This window comes from Stegodyphus dumicola, chromosome X2 (assembly GCF_044657685.1).
Source record: "Stegodyphus dumicola isolate Sdum_Otavi_A_Nest chromosome X2, ASM4465768v1".
NCBI lineage: Eukaryota > Metazoa > Arthropoda > Arachnida > Araneae > Eresidae > Stegodyphus > Stegodyphus dumicola.
In genome coordinates, this window is record NC_140781.1 from 179,637,697 (window position 1) to 179,659,446 (window position 21,750).

Here is a 21,750-nt window from a genome sequence, read left to right on the forward strand (position 1 = left end):
CCATTGCAGTGTGAAAAATTGTGACAAGAGAATATCCATTCAGAAAGAAATGTGGTTCAAGGCCTGTAGGTATATCTATTTTTGGCTGCAGTCCGGTTCGTTTACAGGTGGTTGAGAGGATTAACATCTATTAAATAGGGGAAAGAACAGCTGTATATAACCAACAAAACAGTAATGGATTGGAAAAATTACCTGCTGGAAATTTGTACTCCTAGTGGTCTAAATAGACCTTCCTGTAAAATTGAAGGGCCTTTCAAAATAGGTCAGAAGCCTTTTTACAAAGTGCAAAAATAAAGTTAGTCGAATACTTTCGCAGGAATGTCTATGTGGTGGATTGTGCAGAGAGACTGATGATTGTTTTGTTGTAAGAGTTGCAGACAGAGTGTGGCTCAGAATTACACAGTCAAAATTAGTGGTATTTTGGGGAATTTTCACAGTTAATTGGATAATATTATGAGTATTATCCTCAGTTTTTGCAGTATATGTGAACATAATGATAAGATAATGAGGATACAAAGGATAATGATGTGCAGCATTTCATTCATTTCAGTTATTTATTTATTTTTTTATGTTAGTGTTATAAGTTAGTGTTCTGTGAAAAATTCGGTTGTTTTAAATATTTATCCTTTCTTTTCTGAAACTAGATTTCGAAGCATCTGAAACAGGTCTCAACCAAATTACTTTACAGAAGAAGGGGAAAAGAAAAGAAATTTCTGAAGTTCCCAAAGCAAAAGTCAAAAGTAAAAAGAAAAATGTCACAAGAATTCGAAAAAATCAGAGCAATGTTTATATTAAACAGTCTGAAATCACAAGGGATATTGAAGTTAATGAAAGTAAGTTTTCGTATTCACGTTTATTCTCCTTAAGAATATATTATATTGTCCTTTTTTACATGTTATAAATTCAGATTTTTGTCCATTGAAAGTAGTTAAATTTTTTAATCAAAGCTCTTATTCAGTGTAATTCTTATTATAGTCTGGCATCCATTCACATGTTTACATATGCTTGTAATACACGCATGTTAATATTTTCATTCATTATAACCAATCTTAGATTTTTAAATCCATCCTAAATTTCTAGCCACAGATATTTTCCTTATCTAAAGCTCAGTTAAACTTCTAATCTTGACATGCATTTGTATCCTTTTTTTTTAATGAATTATTGGGAAAAGGTATAGGATTTTAAAATCATTTCTAGATTCTTGTAATAGATAACTGTTTAGAAATTTCTTCTTGCTTAAATATGAATGAAAACTTTCACGTATATTCAGGGTTGCCACGCTACCTGGAAAACCAGGAAAAGTCTGGGAATTCGGAAATTGACCAGAAAATTCATGGAAAAGTCGGGGAATTTAAGTGTTTTAGTCAAAATCTGGAAAAGTCAGGGAATTTCATACAACGATCCCGCCAAAAAAGGCGAGTTTTGCGCCGATGTCGGGAGACATCACTTTTTGGCGAATTGTGTATCACGTGTGTCAGCTGGCATAGAGCCAATTTTTGCAGCTCCAATTTGATTGTCTTTTAGAAAGGAAAAGCAAGTTTCCCGCAACTTTTGATTTCCAGTAACCTCGAGAATCGCATGTGCAGTGCATGAACTAAATAAAGTACCTGTTCTCGTATAAAACAAAATGGGTTTAATCCTAGTATACAGTACCATGAAGGTTAGAATAAAAAAATATGTATTGTAAAGAAGGAAAACCTCTCTGCATCAGACGTGGCTCCGTTCCATCATAAAGGGAAACAGCTGTGCATGCACGATATATCTGTCGCCAAAGCTCGAAACCGGTGTCGAAGTTCGAAGGTCACGTTATCAAGAGTTCATAAAATGAATATCGTTTAAAATTTCTTTAAACTCTGAAGGAAAAGAAAATATTTTTGGCGCAAGTAAATTAATTCATGGATTAGTTATTTTGAGGGGGGAAACTACGAAAATCCATTTTTAAAATTATTTAAATATTTTAAAATTTAAAAACGGGTTTTTGTAGTTTTCTTTTTTGTCAAAGAACGCTTCTTCTTAACACGTGTTTCTCAATTTCCTATAGACATCGCGGAGAGGGAAATTCTGGCTGCCGGGTTCCATTGCCAAATCCCTTGCCAGATTTTCCCTCCGCTTTTTACATAGACGTTCTTTGGTTAGAATAATCTCCATGTATGGTACAGCGGGATTTGGCGACATGATGATGAGCAGTAAATGGGTCATTTTGTTCTTGGCAACAATTTTCAAAATCGTGCGAAGGCCGTACCATATGCTAGGATTTTACCGCAAATTTTTTTTTTTTTTTTTTTTTTTTAATAAATACCTTGTCATTTTGCAGTAAAATAAAAAAATAGTAATCAGTCATCTAGGCTAACCATGTAATATAAAACTATATTGGCTAAAATATCGATTATTCTAATTCAGTTTTTAAGTAATTATCTTTATTTTTATGTTATTCATATCATTTAATGTTGCTTCTTCCCTCTAAATTTATTTATCATTAGTAAATAATATTTTCAAGTTTTAGGAAATTTTCTCTGGCATAATCCTGAAATTAATTCTAGCAGTATGATGACATCACGAAATTTAGTGCACATATTTTTTCCTTATGTATGCTGCGAAATAAATATAAAATACCTCAATTTAGTTAAAAAAAAAAATCACTAAATAGATTTCTTTCTTTCGTTTAGTTGCAGAATGTCTGCAAAAAAAGCCTTATTTTATTCCAGATTGGGCAGATTCTAATCTTAATCTTCAGTGGAGAAAACTACTCCTATTATAATTATATTTGTGTTTTCAAGTGTTAAGGTGCCTTGTAAGAAGACACCTCACGCAAATTAAATTTACCTAAAATCTAACCTAACTTTTAGCATTGCGTTGTGATTTATAAGAACCGGATTAGCCTCATGTTGAACTTTTGATGATCATGAGTAATAATTAAATAAAACGTACAGTTGTTATCCAATGTATATATCTTAAATTTTATTAAGTTTCTTAAGTGGAAAATTAAACAAAATTATCAAACAAAGTGTACCAAGAATAATTAAGAATAAATGTCCTCTGGGATTTATTGAATAATTAAGTGAATTTGCTACACAGTACAATTAATACCATAATTAATTTACCTCTTAGCACAGTCAACGTACATTACGCGGATAGACTGGAATTTTCTTGAAACATACCTGGAAAACCTGGAAAAGTCAAGGAATTTCATTCTCCTGTTTGAGTGGCAACCCTGTATATTTCATTGAATATTTTTATTTATATTTATGTTATAATCTAGGACCTTACCATCTAAAAGAGCAAAATATTACTAATTAGTTCAAAGTGAAAGTTAAATGTCAAGTTTTGGAGTTTCAGTATATGTTCTTTGTGAATATATTTCAGTGGTTTCCAACCTTTTTGTAACGGTTCCCCCCTTTAAAAAAAAATTGTTGCATCCCGTTAATTTATCTTAAAATCAAATTTCATAAATACTCAACTGATATTATAATTTATTTAATGGGCTACAAAATAATATACAATATTATGTAAAAATATATTTATTATAAGAAATATAATAACAAAACAAAAAAAGAATATATATAAATAATACTACTACAACATAAAAATTGAATGCGACGGCTGAGCTTGTTTTTCAGCACAAATTTTCTCAAACCGTGGTATCATTGAAGAAATCGCGGTTCTCAGTTCCTTTTCAATCATTAAGCGAGATCGATACTTTGTTTTTAAGACAGCTACTGTAGAAAAACCAGTTTCACATTGGCAATAAAATTTCTAAAGCTTTGTTTGTCAAAGTAGGAAAATCGTCCTTTACTCGTAGCCAAAACGTAACAATATTATTTTCATCTTGAAACATCTGCTTTAATGTGCTATCACTAGATAAGTCAATTATCATTTCCTGCTCTGCTGTCGTAAGGCCAAACTCATCATATTTTTCAATCACAAATGGGCTTCTAATCCATTCATATTTGGACATGTCAAGATCTTTAAAGTACAACGAGAATTGCTTCCATAGACTCGTCAAATGATTATTAATAAGAACTTTACTTTCTTCTATTTCATCAGCAAGACAGGTAATTTTAAAAGTGGGAAACATGTCAAAGTTATTATTTTTCAAACTTATTATCCACAGTTCCAATTTTTTCATAAATGCAGTAATCTTGTCTTTCTGCATAAAAGCATGAATTTGAGCTCTTTGCATTGATTTATTTAAAATACTGAGTCTTTGAAAAATATCAACAAAATACGCAAGTTTTACAAGGAATTTCGTGTCATAAAACAAGTGTGCTTCATCTCTATTATTATCACTAAGAAATATGGCGATCTCTTTTAGCTCAAACACCCTTTGAAGTACTTTGGCACGAGAAAGCCAACGTGCCTCACAATAGTATAGAAGTGATCTATATTCTGAACCTATGTCATCACACAATTTTGCGAAAAGCCTTCCTCTTAATGGGCTATTTTTGATAAAATTTACAACTCTTGTAATAACTTCAAATACTGTTAGTAGATCTTCACCCATATCTCTTGAAACAAATGATTGTCTATGAATCATGCAATGCATTCAAACTGCACGAGGAGCCACCTTTTGAACTAGTGCCTGTAGACCAGCATTTTTTCCTGCCATAAATGGAGCTCCATCTGTGCATAGTCCAACACAGTTCTCCCACAGAATGCCATTTTCATTTAAAAAATTATCAATGATTTTAAAAACTTCCCTTGCTGTAGTATTGCATTCAATAGGTTTACAGAATAACATGTCTTCTCTAACATCAGTTTCCACAACGTATCTTACATTATGTTATCAAGTGTGCATCCTTAAGAACACTGGTATCCTCATCTACTTGCAACGCGAAAGAAGATAGTTTTACTTTTTCTATTAATTGACCGCAAAGATCTTCAGATATATCAGATATTCATCTTCCCACTGTATTATCTGCAAGTGGAATGATTTTAAGTTGATCAGCATATGATTCACCGAGCATCGTTTCTATCATGTCAATAGCTGCAGGTAGCACCAAAGTTTCTCCTATTGAATGGGGTTTTTTGCATTTAGCAATTCTATAAGAAACTTTATATCACGCAAGCAATGCTTTTTGTGTTACAGACATGGTTTTTGAAAAAATTTCTTGTTGTTTATTTAAATTCTCTAATTTTCTTTGGAAAAATTCTCGTCTTGCCAACGTGATCTGCATATACTTTTTCAAGATGTCGTTTTAATTTATTTGGTTTCATGCTGTCTGAGGCCAAAGTATTCATACACAGCAAACACAATGGTCGTTCTTGGCCATTAATAACCTTATATGTAAATCCTAATGATAAGTACATTGGATCATATTTTCTATATTTAGTTTTACTATTTTGCGAAGATGTATTTCCGATATTTTCATCATCTTTTCTTTTGCCTTCTGCTTCTGCTTCATTTAATTTTCTTTTCAAGCCAGTTACATATTTATCCATCTAAAAGGGGTATTATTTTAAATCAATGACTTTATATTAATTTAAAATACAATACAATTATATCAATATTTTCTTTTAAATTAAATATCAGTCTTAATTTGGATAATTTTTAAATGTAGAATTAAAAACTTTTTTGTCAAAATTAATTACTGGAATATAAACAACATAAAAATAACTTGCGCTCTTCTTACATAAACGTGAATTTTTCGAATAACAATATTCATATTACTCAATTAAAACGGTTACTGGTAAATTTACGAGAAAGTAAAAAAGCGCTAGTAGTGAAAAAATAGTATATTAACATCGGCCAGGGTGTTATTTTATTGTTTCGGATGTTTATAACCCTGGCACTTCGCACTCGTGCCGAAAAACTACCTCAACATTAAATTAACATTTCCTGTTTAATAAGGTACTATTATGACAGTTATGAAATTTACCTCAATGTTAATTTATTTAGAAGTTACCAAAGCGAAGTATTTTATTCTATATATCAACGTAGTTATCGCAAGCAGTACTAACGAACTAATTCTGTTCATAGAAAACAGAAACAATCAGATGCTTCTGTTTACTGAAGTTTGGCGCGAGTAAGCATGAGAATACCCGGGATGTTGCGAGTGCTTATCTTTTGATTCCATGCCTCACCGGTGCTCGGCTCCAAACGTGAAAGCGAGATATTTCGTTCCAAGAAGAGTATGGATGTTGTAACAACAAAGTTCAAATGAATAAAGGTAAAAATATCTGTTACCTTTTCGAATCCGGGCGGCGAATATTCCATTGACATGAAGATCGTCAAAACTGTAAACTAAATTTAAGACACATCCTTCTATAGAGATTACAGTAAAATTATTATTATTATTATATACATATATACAGTCATAATTGATTTACACTTAACATCCATGATAATTAAACGCACTTTCAGATACAAAGCAGTTCCAATTCTCCTACTGCGTAGCGGTTTGACTGTCTCCTCCTACGCAAATCGAATTCAAAGTTTTTTACTTAGGAATTAATTCTAAAGTTCTCTAGATGGTGCTGGGAGTTCAGAGTCCAGTTGTAACAGATGGGATGTTTTAGCATTTGTACCCGAAAAATTCGCGACGAGGATTGTGGATTACGTATACTGCTGATTCATTTTTTTGACACCTATTCGACTTTTTTGCTTTGTATTCGAAAATGATATTTTGGAAACAGCTGCATGCCCCCCTTGCAACAGTCTCGCGCCCCCCTGCGGGGGCACTCCCCACAGGCTGGAAACCACTGTATTTGGTAAAACTAGTTATAATGCCGAAATTTTCAAATGGTAGATGCTCAAATTTGTTTTTGAAAGATGATAGCAAATTTAGTTCACAATTAAGTTCTTCTTAGATAAATCTTTCATGCTGCAGTTTCACCTGTATCCAAGTGATTAAAACTATAATCCCAAGTGAAACTAATTCAAGCTGGCTACATGATTGGTGGCTTTCCCTCCCCCCCCCCATGTGTAACATGGTCAAGCAGCAGTTCCTACCTAAAAAGTCTTCCATATAGGCATCCTCCCACTTTGGAAGATAGTTCTTGTATGCTTTGCCATATTTGAGTAGCATAACCTAACCTGTTTTACAGTCACTCCTGAAATGCTATGTGTCATCAGCAATTGATTTCATAAAAAGTAGGTTAAGAGAGTGATTTTGAATTCGTAAAAGAAAATTACCTTTTTTGGGGAAAAAAGGTTTTTCAGAGTATTAAAATTATGCATACATTATGGAAATAAGTCTCATGGTAACATATAAGTAAATATCCAATCAAATGGTTAAGAGTTTTATGCTATGAATAACAAATAAAAGATCTGATTTTTGACTCTATCTCCAGCCAAAACCCAGGAGCACCATTTAACAACATAAATTCTGCATGCCTACCTCATACCTTCATAGCCATAATTCTAAATATATATTTTATTTAAAATAGTTTTGCCCTAACATAAATACCTAAACGAAAAACATGAGACATTTTCTGGAATTACATGTACATTTTCCATAGTTTGCCTACATGCAAAATTTTGTAAAACTGCTACGGGCTGTTTTGGAGTTACCGGCTTTGAAAATTTGCATTGATTTTTTTACTTGACACACCTGCATACACATGCGCACAAAGATCACTTGCTTACCTTCTAATTTATATTAACCATCTCACTCTCTAATTCTTCTCTGAAGCATAAATTTTAACTTATTAATTTTGCATTATTAATTATTATTATTGGGCATACTTTTAAATTTTGTGTTAAACATGTGCATACACAGAAAACTAGGATGAAGTTGCATCAGGAACAGGCAAAATATTAAATTTCTGTGTGGAAACATGGGTGCAAAGCATTATTAATGCAGAATGCCTTTTTTTTTTTTAACTGGAGCACAATTTGTGACAGAGTGCCTCTAATTATACTAGTTTTATTTTGGTAAATGTTTCTCAATAACGAAATTGCTAAATTATGTGCAAGGACGAAAACATCTAGATTTCTTCAAAAAATTAGTTACAAAAAGTAAACCTTCATTTGTCGATTCTGTTAAAAAGTGCTCTTTTCTGCCTTTGTACAAATGGAAGCAATATTACCAGTGCAAAGTTGCAAGCAACTGTGTTTTCTTTTTTAATTCAGAGTTGTGTAGTTTACCTCATGTCCTCTTTTGGATGAAGATTGAACAGGCTTTAATAGCACAGCTAATTATTCAAACAACACTGTGAAGGAAAAAGCAGCTCCCATAGATAATTGTCTAGCTCTTGATGCAGACAAATCAGCAGTAGTCAGGTTGAAGATTGGCAGTGCAGTCTTCTTTCAAAAAGAAATTTGGATTTTCATATTGAGGACTGTACCTGTCACTTGTTAAATTGACATCCAAGAAAAGTGCAGCTTCCTTATCAGCAATCCCTGGGGTTTGATGCAGGAAAACCTATGAAGCTACTGGCTAGGGTCTGTACAGACACAATCTCGGCCACAGATGTATAAAATTTATGAGCGTGGGAGTTCCCTGTTACCCGTGGATTTTCGCAAGATGATCTGTCCTCATTTATTTGAGTAGCCCATAGGGTGAAATGGTGTAGGACCTTTGCATCATCAGGCCTCCAGCGTAGTACTGGCAGGTAGCAATTTCAGACGGCCAGTTAAACTTCCAGGCAAATTGGTCATGCATCACACGTAACACAGAACAGGTAGTGATGACCCCTTGGGCACGGTTCAAAAGTGAGGTTAGAGGATTTTAAGAAGTCTGTAGAACCCAGGCTTGAAGTCCCAGGTGCATAGTAGTGGAATGGAATTAGTTTTGCTAGATTACTACCCCTTGCCTAATATGGGGGTTTTCGGCTGGGACTCTAGTCTGTGTAGTTGCATGAGCACATGTAAAGTTTATTGTTCTCTATCGGCAAGTCTAATTGCTTGATTTCGTACAGTTTTATTCGTCAGCATATATTTTTGGTGTTTGTAGAAGAAAAGAAACTACATTTCATCTTTCGTTCGGATTACTATCTGCAAACCACACCAAACTTATGCTGCTGCCGTGGTGCAGAAACTGGTGTGCATGTTGGATGAAATCAAGCAACGGTGATATGAATGTGGATGTTATGGTGTTGGTATTCTGTGCTATCTTCAGAAGAGTAAAAAAAGGCTACATAATACTTTAAAAAAAGGAAAATTATGAAACATGTTTGTACATAAGGCTTGACTGAAAGTTATAAAATACCTGAAGTAAATGAAGAGTTAGCTACTATTTCCAATGTTGAAAAAGGTATAAGAACGATGAAGTTATTTCTTTACCTAAGAATAATTTATAATGCTATTAAAAATGCAACACTGTGAAGAAAACGTCTGAGAGGCTTGAAATTTGCATTGTGCATAGACCTCAACAGGATATGTAAATGATTATCATTGTAGGGCAAGCAAGTGCACCAACCTAGAAGCAAAAACTCTCTGTGAGTGTGGGAAGCTTTTGTGTTCTTTGTCAAATAAAATGAAATTCATTCAAGCGAGGTTCTGAACTTGACAGAAGAAAAATTAGAGCTTATAAAGGCAGTGGATTATCCTTCCAAGAAGCTGGTGTTCCTGTTGGATGAAATCAAGTGACAGTGATATGAATATGGAATCAGTGGATGCACGAGGGGCAGTTTAATTGATGAGAACAACTGCACAAGAGTAAGAGCACATTGTGTATGGCAGTGATGAATTGCAGTGCAACACCAAGAACTTTTGCATAAGAATTGAGGTCTGTTGCACTACAGTGTGTGTCAGCGTATATCTTTGGTGTCTCTAGACAGGAAACTTTGCATTGCATCCATTGCTCTGATTACTACTGCAAACCACACCAAGCTTTTGCTGCTGCAGTGGTGCATTGGATGCCAGACATGGATAAGCAAGTGGCATAACATTGTCTTTTGTGAGAGGTCTTGATTTTGTATGCAACACCATGGTGGCTGCATGCGAGTCTTCTGGCATCATAGTGTACGACCCCATGACCCTTGCATGGGTTGCCATTATGGTCTGTCACCTGAAGTTATGGTTTGAGTGAAATTGGATTTTATTAACACAGCTGCAAATACACTACCACCAGTACATCTGTGATGTTTGGAGCATATAGTGCTTCCGTAACTTCAGTTCTTACCTATGGCCCAGCTTCAAAACAATAATGCGTAACTCAACAATTCTTTGTGATCTACCAGGTCACACTGCTACTTTGCCTACCCATTTTCTTTATATGTTGCTTTTTAAACATGTCTCCTTAATGATGGGAAAATAAGTGGCCTAGCATGCAGTTCATGTGACTAGGCCAGATGAAATTTGTATATGTAGTGAAAAACAAATAAACCAATCAAAAACTATATCATCTATAATTGCATAATGGCATGCTTAAAGATGTGATTTTCAAAGATCCTCCAATTGTACAATTAATCAAGCAATAGGTCAGTTCCAAGTAACTGGCAGTATTCTGTATTGATAAGGAGGATGTTAAAGGAAAAGCTGATGCTGTAGAGAAGATTCTTGCACAATTTTAGTGCACAAGCCAAGATGTTAGCTTAGAATTTATGATGCCTAAAATTATTATTTACGAAGTAAATTTTGCGGAAATTAAAGCGTGGTCGCTTTGGAAGAAGACTACTTAGACATAATACTAGGTATTTCATAACCTAGTATGTCCTGTATTTCTGAAAATATGAGTGAGATTGACTTCAAACCATTTTTCATCATAAGTTAATGTTGCTAACTCTCATATTTAAATATACTTTATATGATCTGTCTTCCACAGCTGCGGGAGACAGATCTGAATGTTTATTCCCAGCAATTTGGTTCTCATGGATATTCCCAAGCGCAGATTAACGATTTCCTTAATACCACAATAATTCCATAATACTCAAATTCTTGATAAATTAATTTCAGTTGAGATAAACCAGTTACATGGCCACAGAGATCTGTTGACATCATTCCCCTTACTTTCTTCATGAGGCATACTGCAAATGAAAAAAGGAATGCAGAAATATCCTGAGTAATCACCAGATAGGATTATCTGCATACTCATCACCAATGAATTAAAGGTATATTTAGACGGAAGATGAATGGACTTTGGAAAAACAAATAAGACATGTTTATTAATAAGTTTCAAGGTTTGTAATGAAGTAATTTTTTTTTTCTTCTTTTTACATTTAGAGTTAACAACAGTCTATAATTTTACTTCTGTTATCTATCATTGTATGATCTCTATTAATTCCTTAATCTTTTGGAGAGTACCAAAATCAGCAATCATCACTTCCACATTATATGCAGTATTTCATTACAGTAGTATCTGTAAAATCCGACTGTGCTTCCCCCTCTTCCTTGCTTTCTGAAATGGTCAGTGACACCAATGAATGCTAGATGGTAACACTTTTGTAAAAGCGTACTTTTTGCCCCAGAATTTGTAATTATATTATAAGGAATTTTTAGTACATTTTATGCAGATATTGAAGAAATTAAACAACAAAAATACTGGAAAATTCATTTGCAATGACATCAGATTATTAATAACTTCATGGATATTATTTATTCTTGAATTTGCATGTTTTCTGTTTCATAGTGACCTATTTTAGTAAAGATAGGATGTATAAGTTCATGACAAAATATAGCTGAATATTCTAAAGGAACGGATATTTTTGTCAGTGTACTTGTAACAGTCAATTCACTTGAGGTTTGTAAATTTGCATCAATTTTACATGACTGCTTTGATCATTGAAAATTACTCTTTGTTAATTATATTTTCTGAAATATTAGAATTATTATCCAGATTTCTCTCTGACTGAAAACTTTTGTTAGTATCTCTATTGCTTTTTTATAATTCCTTCTTCCAAATATATTTTAGTTTATGAAACTTTCTCTTTTTGTCTCTATTTCAATCCCAAAATTTCAGCTGAAATGGAAATTTGTAGTGCTAGAAATGTATTAGTAAATTCTTCCTCATTATGCAGGTTATTATACAATTCCATTTGCATTCAGTAAAATTAATTAATTTTTACAATTTATATTCGCCTGCAATGCAAAGAACCTTACTCTTTCGCTAGCAAATTTTACATTTTGTTTGTGCACATTTGAGGAAGGTTCCATTTTGCAAGTTTTTCTCTGGGCAGATATTCTTTGCATGCATTAAATTAACATATAATTTCATTCTAACATAACTGTTCTAACATATAATTTCATTTGCAACCTGAATGTTTGGTCTTCAAAGGGTAAAATCAATAATTTGTGGGCACCATGTGTTATGATGATATTCATATTGGACAAATAACTTGGAGAGTCAAAATGGCCAGGTAATGCTCAACCCAGATTCTTAAAGGTTTAATTGACCAATCTAGTTTGAAATTTATAGTAACTTTGAAATTTTTTCTGTTAGATATGTGTTAAAAAATTTGGAATACATATGCCATCATCAATAAAATTAAGCCTTGATATCATGAATTAGAAGGGGAAAATAATGCAAGTTTATAGTGTAGGATGTCTAAAAAGAAAATTTATGAGACTTTATGCTCTACAAAATGCTGTGCTTTAAAATAATTTAAATCTTCATTTTCTGTACTATGTTTCATAGGAACATATGTTATAGGTATGGTAATAAATATTTTTAATTGCATTGGTACTGAAATTTGAAATCATTACAATTTGGAAAATCCAATTTAAATTAACTTACTTCCTATAACAATGTTTTTAGGTTGTGTTCAGAATGGAAGAAATGTGAAAATAAGTTTTTCCAAGCAAAAAAATGAGAAAGTATGTCATTTCCCATCAACATCTGTTACCAGTAAGTAGTACTTTTTTTTTCTATGCCTAATTGTTGAAGTATTTGTTTGACTTTGGGAGCTGTATAATATTGAATGGGGGGAAAAGCACTGCTTGCATGCCTTGACTAATATGTAACATAGTTGCCAACTCTTCTGGTTTTCCATCACTTCTCCTGCTGTCTTCATTTTAAATATTTTAGCCTTTAATTAAAAAAAAAAAAAAATGTTTCCCAACAGTAAATGAAATTTGTTGAATTTCTGAAATTCAAATTATGCAAATTCAGTTCCCCCATCCTCATTGATTTACAGCATATTGTTTCTTATTAAATTTTATTTGAACTGATTTGTCTGAGTCTGCTGTAGTTATTTGTGGAAACTTTTATAAAGATTCATCCAATGATTAAGCAGTTAATGTGTGTATAATTTATTTTGTTTAACATCAGTAAATAGTACATTAATATGTATATCCATAAAATAGTATGAACATTAATTATCAATTGTATGTTGATCCTATTTAAAAATACTTCAGGGTTTTCACAATATAAAAGTGTAAGAAAGCTACAAAATGAAATTAGACAAAGAACCTGAAATTTAGAGGATCTTATTAAATCTTTTTACACAGCATCGTATTATAAATAGTTCAGTAAACTGAATCTCATCTTATAAAGTGAATTTTAAGCACCATCTGGATTATTTTGAAATGTCATTGCTGTACGGTGTAAAAGCATGCTATTACTCTCAGTTTTCAGGCAAGGAACCTCCTGAAATTTCATACGTCAAGACTGGCACCTCTGATTATAGTAATTCAGAATATGCATTCAAAAATGATCAATTACGTAGGATCAGTAAAGGAAAAGTATGCTGCTTTTGTATGGTTTGACTAATATGTGGTAGAATTTCTTTGATCTCCTTAACTAATGACCAAGGAATTTTGTGAATTACAAATTACCCTTTTCTAATTATTCTTTGCATTTCACCTTATTGCAACTATATCTTGTATTACAAAATTTTATTTTCCTGAAAAGTTTAAATACTGTTGTCCTAATCCTAAACCCTCATCAAAAGTAATTTTTACTCCCTCATCATCAGTCAGTTATGAAGTAATAGAAGTCTCTTCTTCTAAAACATCCACTCTAAAACATTTTTTTCTTCTTTAAAGTTCAAGGAAATCGGGAATTCTGCTTTTGACATAAACTATTTTGCTGCTTTTGCTTGAGATAACAAAAACTTGAAAGTTTGCAATGTCAATAAAAATGCAGTTGCAAAATTAATGATTACACACTAATTTTTACAAGAAATTCAAGAATTAAATGTTTTAACAAATTTGAAACAAAAAGATATAAAATGCTGGTGTTCACATTCATTTTGTCAATATATGCAACTGCAACACAGTTCATACTTAAAATTAATGTAAATACAAGGGGAAAACATAGCAGACACAAAGCTGTTGTATAAAAATGCAGTGAACCATTTCATATAAACAAAACTGCATAAAGTAATTCATGTAATCTTAAAAAATAAATAAAATACAATGTTTTCAAATACTATAATCAATTAAGATTTCAGTTAAATGATTCACTATACCAGTGATCTGAAACTGGTGGCCAGCAGGCTAAATGCAACCTCAAAATAATTTTACACAGCCCATGCATATATTGTCATTGTAATTTTGTTAATATGGTCCTAATAGTTTTAGAGAGATAGATGTATGGACTGAGCTTATGTGCATGTCTGCTATTGAAGGAAAACTAGTTAGGATAAAGTGGTTAACCTTCATATGTCAGTACAGTAAGTAAATATAGTTTGCCAGCCAACAATTGGTCCCTTCAATATTATGGTATTTCTGGTTTTTTTATTCAGTTGGTACTTTTGAGATGTACTATCCATGAGTCAGTTGCTAGTCGGTTAGCTGGACGCACAGCTGTTCAATTCATATGATTATAAAGATTGAGAGAAGCTGATGTACACTTGTGAAATAAATTAAGAGAATTTGCATATTTTATTGAATTGCATGAAAAGAACTGAACTGAAGGAGAAACCACTGCTTCTAGATGAAAATGCAAATCTTGTATGGCAAATACGTAAGCGTACACGTGTGTGTAGGCGAGCCAGCAGAAAAACAGACTTTATAGGTATGTGGAGGGTAAGACGAATTGCGTTTACTAGCACACCACTTCGAATTTCTTGGTGTTATCTTGCAGCAATCAGTTTAATTCACATTGGAACTGTAAAAATGAGTAACCACCAATGTTTAGATGACGGAATGAGGTGGCGAATTGTGGGGAGGCTAGAAGCAAGCAAATCGCAAGTCCAGATATGCAGAGAGTTTCATTTAATGCCCAGCGTCATATGTAACCTATGGAAACAGTTCCAGGATACTGGATCCATCGAGAGAAAGCCTAGGCAAGGTCATCCAAGAGCCACAATGGCCAGAGAAGATCACTATTTATCCATTTTAGCGAGGCATAACAGAGGGGCTACAGCTTCTCAGCGCTCTTGGGACCTGTATGCAGCCACAGGAACCCATGTAACAAGGGTGAATGTTTCCAAAAGATTGAATGAGGGAGGGTTGCTTGCCAGAAGACCGGCTGTTCGCATCCAGCTGATGTCTATGAACAGGAAAGTCAGATTAGCATGGTGCAGGCAGCATAGTGATTGGAGTACAGGTCAATGGGAAACCATTCAGTTCACCAAGTCCTGTTTTAGCCTAAACACCAATTCTGGTCGTACTTTCATATGGAGAGAGGCAGGGACCTGCTACCTACCCTCCAGTGTCCGCAAAATCAACAATTATGGTGGTGTAGTGGTCTGGGCAGGCATTATGTTGGATGACCGCATCTTTGACAGGCTCTGTGACTGGTATGGGGATGAGGTCTTGGAGCCCTATGTTCGCCTTTTTCGGGGTGCAGTGGGACCCGAGTTCATCTTATAGGACGATAATGTGAGGCCACATAGAGCTCTTCTGGTCGACGAATTTCTCGAGAGTGAGGATATTCACTGGATGGATTGGCCAGCCAGGTCTCCAGACCTCAACCCTATACAGCAGGTCTGGAATGCTCTGGGGTGGCAATTGCAACTCACAACCCCCTTCGAGAACCATCCAGGAACTGAAAATAGCATTGCTGAATGAGTGGGACCAGTTGCCACAGGCAATGATAAACTGCCTTATTTCCAGTATGACATGCTGCGAAGCCTGTATGGCAGTAAGAGGGGGCCATACCCCGTATTAAGCCATTTCTTTTGAGTCTTCTGCAACCGCTGTTTCAGACCTTCAGACTCTCATGAGTGTTACACACGAACATGTGTGTCTATTATAACTGTTGAATGTTTATTTTGTTTGTATTATATCAACCTATCTTCACACCAAATTTTATTAAAATCTGTTCTGGAGGTTGTAGATCAAATATGAAAATTCTCTTAATTTGTTTCACAAGTGTATAAAATCAATTCGTATGTGCTTGATGTTAGATCTACACTGTAACAAAACATGATATTCATTATTTGTGTGAATAATTTTTTAATATTGCTTTCATGCGAAAATTAATGTTATTGAAGCGAAGAAACTGCAAGCTATGTCTTTAAAAATGGGTAAAAATTGTATCAAAAAGGGATCTTTTTTAAGATAAATCTAAGACTATACTTTTGGGGTGTGCAATCAAATTGCATGTTTTATTTGTAGTAAGGGAATATCAGTTCCAAAAGAATTATTTACATCACCCTGTTTAAGTAAATAACCTGATTGATTAAATGATGAACATAGTTTATAGCTGCTTTTCTGCAAGGCTGCCAGCTGTAACAGGATGAAAGCATCATTGAATTGTAAGAAATAAAAATATATATATATAATTATTTACCCTCAAAGGTATGTGTTTTTGACTTGTACATAATGAAAAAAATTAATAAACAAGATTGACATAAATTATTTTCAAATTTCATGCTTGATAGTTTTGCAGAAACTACAAATGCTTTCATTATTTGTTTACTTTTAATTTCAGGTTTCAGTGGTTAATTCAAAATATTCAGATTGAAGTAAATGTCTAAAAATATAATGCTTAACCCCTTCGCGCCGACTGTCACCTCTACGTGCCAGCAACGAACACACTCACTTTCCGGCTGACACGCAGGCCTGCCAGAGCATTTTCCCGTTCAGCCCCCGACTGTCACGTATTTGAGCCAGTGTCCTGGAACATTTTAAAAACTATAATTTCTGACACAAGATGGCACTGTATGTCCATATGGTTTCAGATACATGTACATTAGACCTTCTACTCGAAATGAGAGAAGCTTGACTCACATACACGTGTTTTTGATTATATAAACAAGAGGGGAAATAAATGTTTCCGAATGGCGTGATTTATGACGTCTCTTTAAATTCGCACGTGGTAGTTGTTTATTGTAAGTAGAGAAGTTTTATTTTCGCTAAAGCGTTGGGTATTTCGGTTTGGAGTTCAGTTTTTAGAAAATAATTAGATCTTGTTAGACGTGAATTCTTTCTATTTTTACAGTTGCAATGTCGAAGCGTCGAAAATGTTTAACAGAGCATGAAATAGCAGAAATGATGCAAAATATTTCAGATATTGATTCTGATAGTAGGGATAGTGATACTATGATATAGTCTGATCATAAAGAATCTGGCAAATCTAATGATGATGAGGAACTCGGCATACAGATGTCCGAAACGTCCTCATCATCATTAATCCTTAATTAATTAATGTCCTCATCATCAATGTCATTACAAGTGCAAGGAATGTAATGTAGGACTGTGTGTAGATCCCTGTTTTCAAATTTTTCATACGAAAAGAGAATTTTAAGTAATATATTTAGTTTTCAGATGTATAATGTTAAAAGTCATAAAATGGTGAGTAATGAAAATAAAATGTGTAAAATATGCATTTAAACAAGAAATAAGGTAACTATATATAAAAATATCTATAAAGCATAAGCCGTTTAAATACTCTATAGAGCATTATTAAACAATGCGTTGATATTTCGGAAATTTCATGGATTTAGGCTTAATAGCAAAAAAGCCGCCGGCCCTGGACAGACGCTCGCTTAAGACACTGCCGGCCTCCACGATAAGCTAGGGTTTGCGCTACCCGCCGCGAAGGGGTTAACTGATGATACATTTGAATTACAAAAGTAACCAACAGAAATTTTGTGTAGGTACCAGTCTTTAGATTTGAGATTGAAAACATAAATTTGAATTTTTCCGTTGTGTTATTTTTATTGTTGTTTATGTATGCTTTGATAAATATTTAGGTAGTGAATAAATATAAAATTTAGCTGAAAATTTTATTTTATTTGAAAAAATTTCAGTCTAGGGAGGGGAAAGAATCCAACCGATCATCTGCTTTCAGATTGTGCCATAGGCTGGCATGAAGTTTCAATCTGAGACCGATTGCCCTGTACTAGTTCCATCATTATGTCCTTTTAACCCTGAGATAACTGTGAGACTTAAATTTTAGATTCATTAAAAAAAGTTCTTTATCCTTCAGCCTCCTTTTCTTTGTTGTTTTTCTGTCGCACATGCCAGTTATATCCCAGAAAATGACATTTTAACACATTGAAGACTGGATATTTATTTTTTAACTTACCCCATTGATTGCATTTTTCCTTTTTTTTTTCCCCATTAACTATACATTTCATGAACTTTATATACTATTTATTTTAAATATTTAAAGTTTGAATATAAAACATTATTTCATATTATTAAAGAATAATTTCGAATGCATATATAAAATTACTTTTTATGAACTAAAATCATGATGAAATTGTAAACTTCATGCAAAAATAATCAACATAACCATAATGATATGCGAAAGAATTAATACAGTGTATTAAACATGCACACAAAAATATACACTCTCCTGTAGTTTCCATTTGTTTGATCTGTTCCTTTGTTACGCATGTTATTTCTAATTTGCACTCAGCACTACATTGAGACATAGACATTGTGCAGAAATTATCTCTCAATTGTTTAGTTTGATTTATCAAGGAAATCTTATTGGTTATGCTTCCGATTATTTCATGTATTCTACTTAGAGTAGAGATAAAAAAAAAGTTTTTAAACTATGGTATGATGTAAAACATTTTCCATTATGAAGAGGAACCATACAAAATTTGCATATAGATCTAATTTCACTTCATTTTTCCTTGAGCGGCACAAACTCTACATACCATAGTAGAAAATTGCCTTTTACCTTTGCTCAAAATAAACACAGATTAATGCTCTTTCATGTGGATAATAATCAACCAGGTGGATTTTTACTTGGTGATATCCCTGCCCCACCAGGGAAAAGACTGGACATCTCTCTCTCTCTCTCTCTGATTCCAGAGAAAATGCTTATATTTCTTTGTTTGGATTAAGGGCATTGTAAATTGTAAAATGATTGAAAAGCCTGAAGTTTTTGAGAAATAATACAGTACAAGTCCGTTATCCAGAACGATCTAAAATCCAGACCTAAAAATCACCAATGTTTTTCTCGTAGGCTTTATGCATGCGCATTTGATTACCCTCTCAGCGCATAATAAAACGTCTGGAGAGTCGAAATTCTTAATTTCACTTCACTAAATAAAATACCTTGTTATTGAAGAAACAATCATTTTAGCATAAATTTGTACGATCAGTAATTTGGCTCCATTGCTGCGTATCTGCTTTTGACACACATCTCAACAAACTGAAACATTCCACATATACATCGCTGATCTGACGCCAATTGGCGAATCATTATTTATTATACTTTTCTTTCATCACTGCATGTATATCAAAACAAGACAACTTTACTCATGTAGTGATGCCTAAACAATTTTTTTATGTTAGTAACTGAATAATAAAGGAGTATGGTAACCTTTTATTTTGACATTATGCTTGGCGATGATTACAGATTTAAGTTAAATTTGCCAAAAAATGTTGATGAGGAAAAATTTCTTTCCATATTCTAAAAATAGATTTTGTTGATGATATTCATAGACACAAAGATTACATTGAGGACTATTTGAATTAAGAATATCTGATTTGGTATTCACATAAATCCAGAAACAGTGCCAGGGCTTGTATGGCCACACCAAGTCACAGAATTTAGAGCCCACAGAGATTGCATCAGCCGATATGATATCTAGCACCAGCCCTCAATAAAGCTTAAGTGTATGTGAGAATTTATTTATTCAGAACTCTGATAAGCCTTAAGCATGTGCAAGAAATAGATGTAACTATAATAAATAACTAATGCAATTTGGGCTTAAGTGTATGAGTGCGCAATAGAAACGAGATAAAATTTCACGGAACAACTTGTCATTAGTCGCCAAGCTCATGATGCATAGCCAAATAGGTACAGTGAACGATAGCTAAATTTGATAATGATAGCCACGAATTTTAAAGGTTCTCGGATATCGCAAAACAAACGTGAAATTTTCTAAATAACGGATTTTTTAAAGAAATGTGGAAAAGCGGCAATAAATGAAGATAATATAAAAGAAATTTTTGATTGTGATGACAGTGCTTCTCAGTCATCAATCAGTGATGAATGGCGAAATCTGTAGTATGGTTCTAGATTCAGAAAATACACTACCGGTAGTGAAGAAAGTGACAGAGAAGTTACTGAAAACGAGAAAATTTCAATTGTCAAGTTAGTCAGAATTCTCGAAACAGCAGTTACAGTACTTCAACCATGTAACTGAACAAGAGATTATATCTGTCTACACAATTAAAGATAATGTATTAGCGCAAGAAACGAAGCAACTTACATTAAAAGAAATGTTTAATAACGTAAACACATAAATATTAAGCCTTATTTTTTTTTTTTTTTTTTTTTTTTTTTTTTTTTTTTTTTTTTTTTGTAAATTTTGATAGCCTTGAGATCAGCGGTTCTCAACCTTTTGACTAACACGTACCATCTAAAAAAAATTGAAAACCCTTAGTACCACCACTCTTGAACAAAGCTCAAATCGCATAAATTTATGATTGTTAGAGAAAAAAGTCAAGATGTTGGGGTTTTAATTTTTTAGTTTCATATAGTTAAAAATACTTTGCTTTTTTGCGTACCACCGGTTGTGAACCCCTGCTTTAAATCATAAATACTTCATTATTTCATAAATCATGATTTCCTATTTTTAATTTTATAATTTCTACATGCCATCTTACTAGATTTAAACTCATGATCTAATATCCAGAATCGCCGAAGTCCCGATGAATCTGGATGTCGGACTTTGTACTGTATGACTTTTTTAATCCATTTCATCATTTTCCTTAAAATACTATCCAGTATTTGCCACTTAATGTGGTGAGGTTTGTCCACAACTGTGTTTGGATATGAACATAGCTAAAATTAAAGTAAGGTAATATAAATTTGACCTGAACCATTAACAGCATTTTAAATAAAGAAAAAATTTGTTTATGAACTGTTCATAATGTTTCTGGAAATTGACTGATGCTGGACCCCTAATCTTAATACTTGGAGGGCATCCTTCATTGAAAGAAAAAATGCCAATGTAAAATTAAAGAACTGGGTAAAGAAAATCAACTGTTGTAAATGCTTTCGTGGATTTTTTTTTTTTTTTTTTTTTTTTTTTTTTTTAAGGGAGCAAGGAAAAGGGGAAGATTTTCCAGAATTTTTTTCTTCTGTAGAAGAAACTACCCTTCTGACCACCCTCAAAATCAATAGTTATTCAAACTTTTTGTCAGACTCGGTTTAATTTTTTTGCTTAGTTTGAATCTTTTGGCGATGGCATACCTTTCTTGAACCCTCTCGGCGTTACAGACGTAAAATTCCATATAGAAGGGTGGCTTTCTTATTCATTACACATGAAAATTTCTGCCTGCCTGTAATGTATCTGATTTCAGGTTGGATGTATATTGGAAGAAAGAAATCAAGGTACAAAGTGAGTGAATGGGTTTTTAATTATAATCAAGAAAGTACCATTTATTCATAACATTTTGAGAAACTTCAAAATTTGAGGTTACACTTGGATAAATTTGAGATTACGCACACTAATCACTTGGATGGTTAAGACATTCCCTTGAGATGAATGGGATTCAACAGGAATCGT

The 21,750-nt window shown here is 33.3% G+C and overlaps 1 protein-coding gene across 6 annotated transcripts in view; it reads left to right on the plus strand.

Annotated features, from left to right (window-relative positions):
• LOC118195479 (uncharacterized) overlaps nt 1-21,750 on the plus strand; it is a 191,622-nt gene that overhangs the window by 152,842 nt on the left and 17,030 nt on the right. For all 6 annotated transcript variants that reach the window (XM_085810071.1, XM_085810072.1, XM_085810075.1 and 3 more), the window contains 2 exons: nt 645-833; nt 12,636-12,725. In XM_085810071.1, coding sequence (XP_085666197.1) covers nt 645-833; nt 12,636-12,725 — 279 coding nt within the window. The remainder of the gene's footprint in view (nt 1-644; nt 834-12,635; nt 12,726-21,750) is intronic.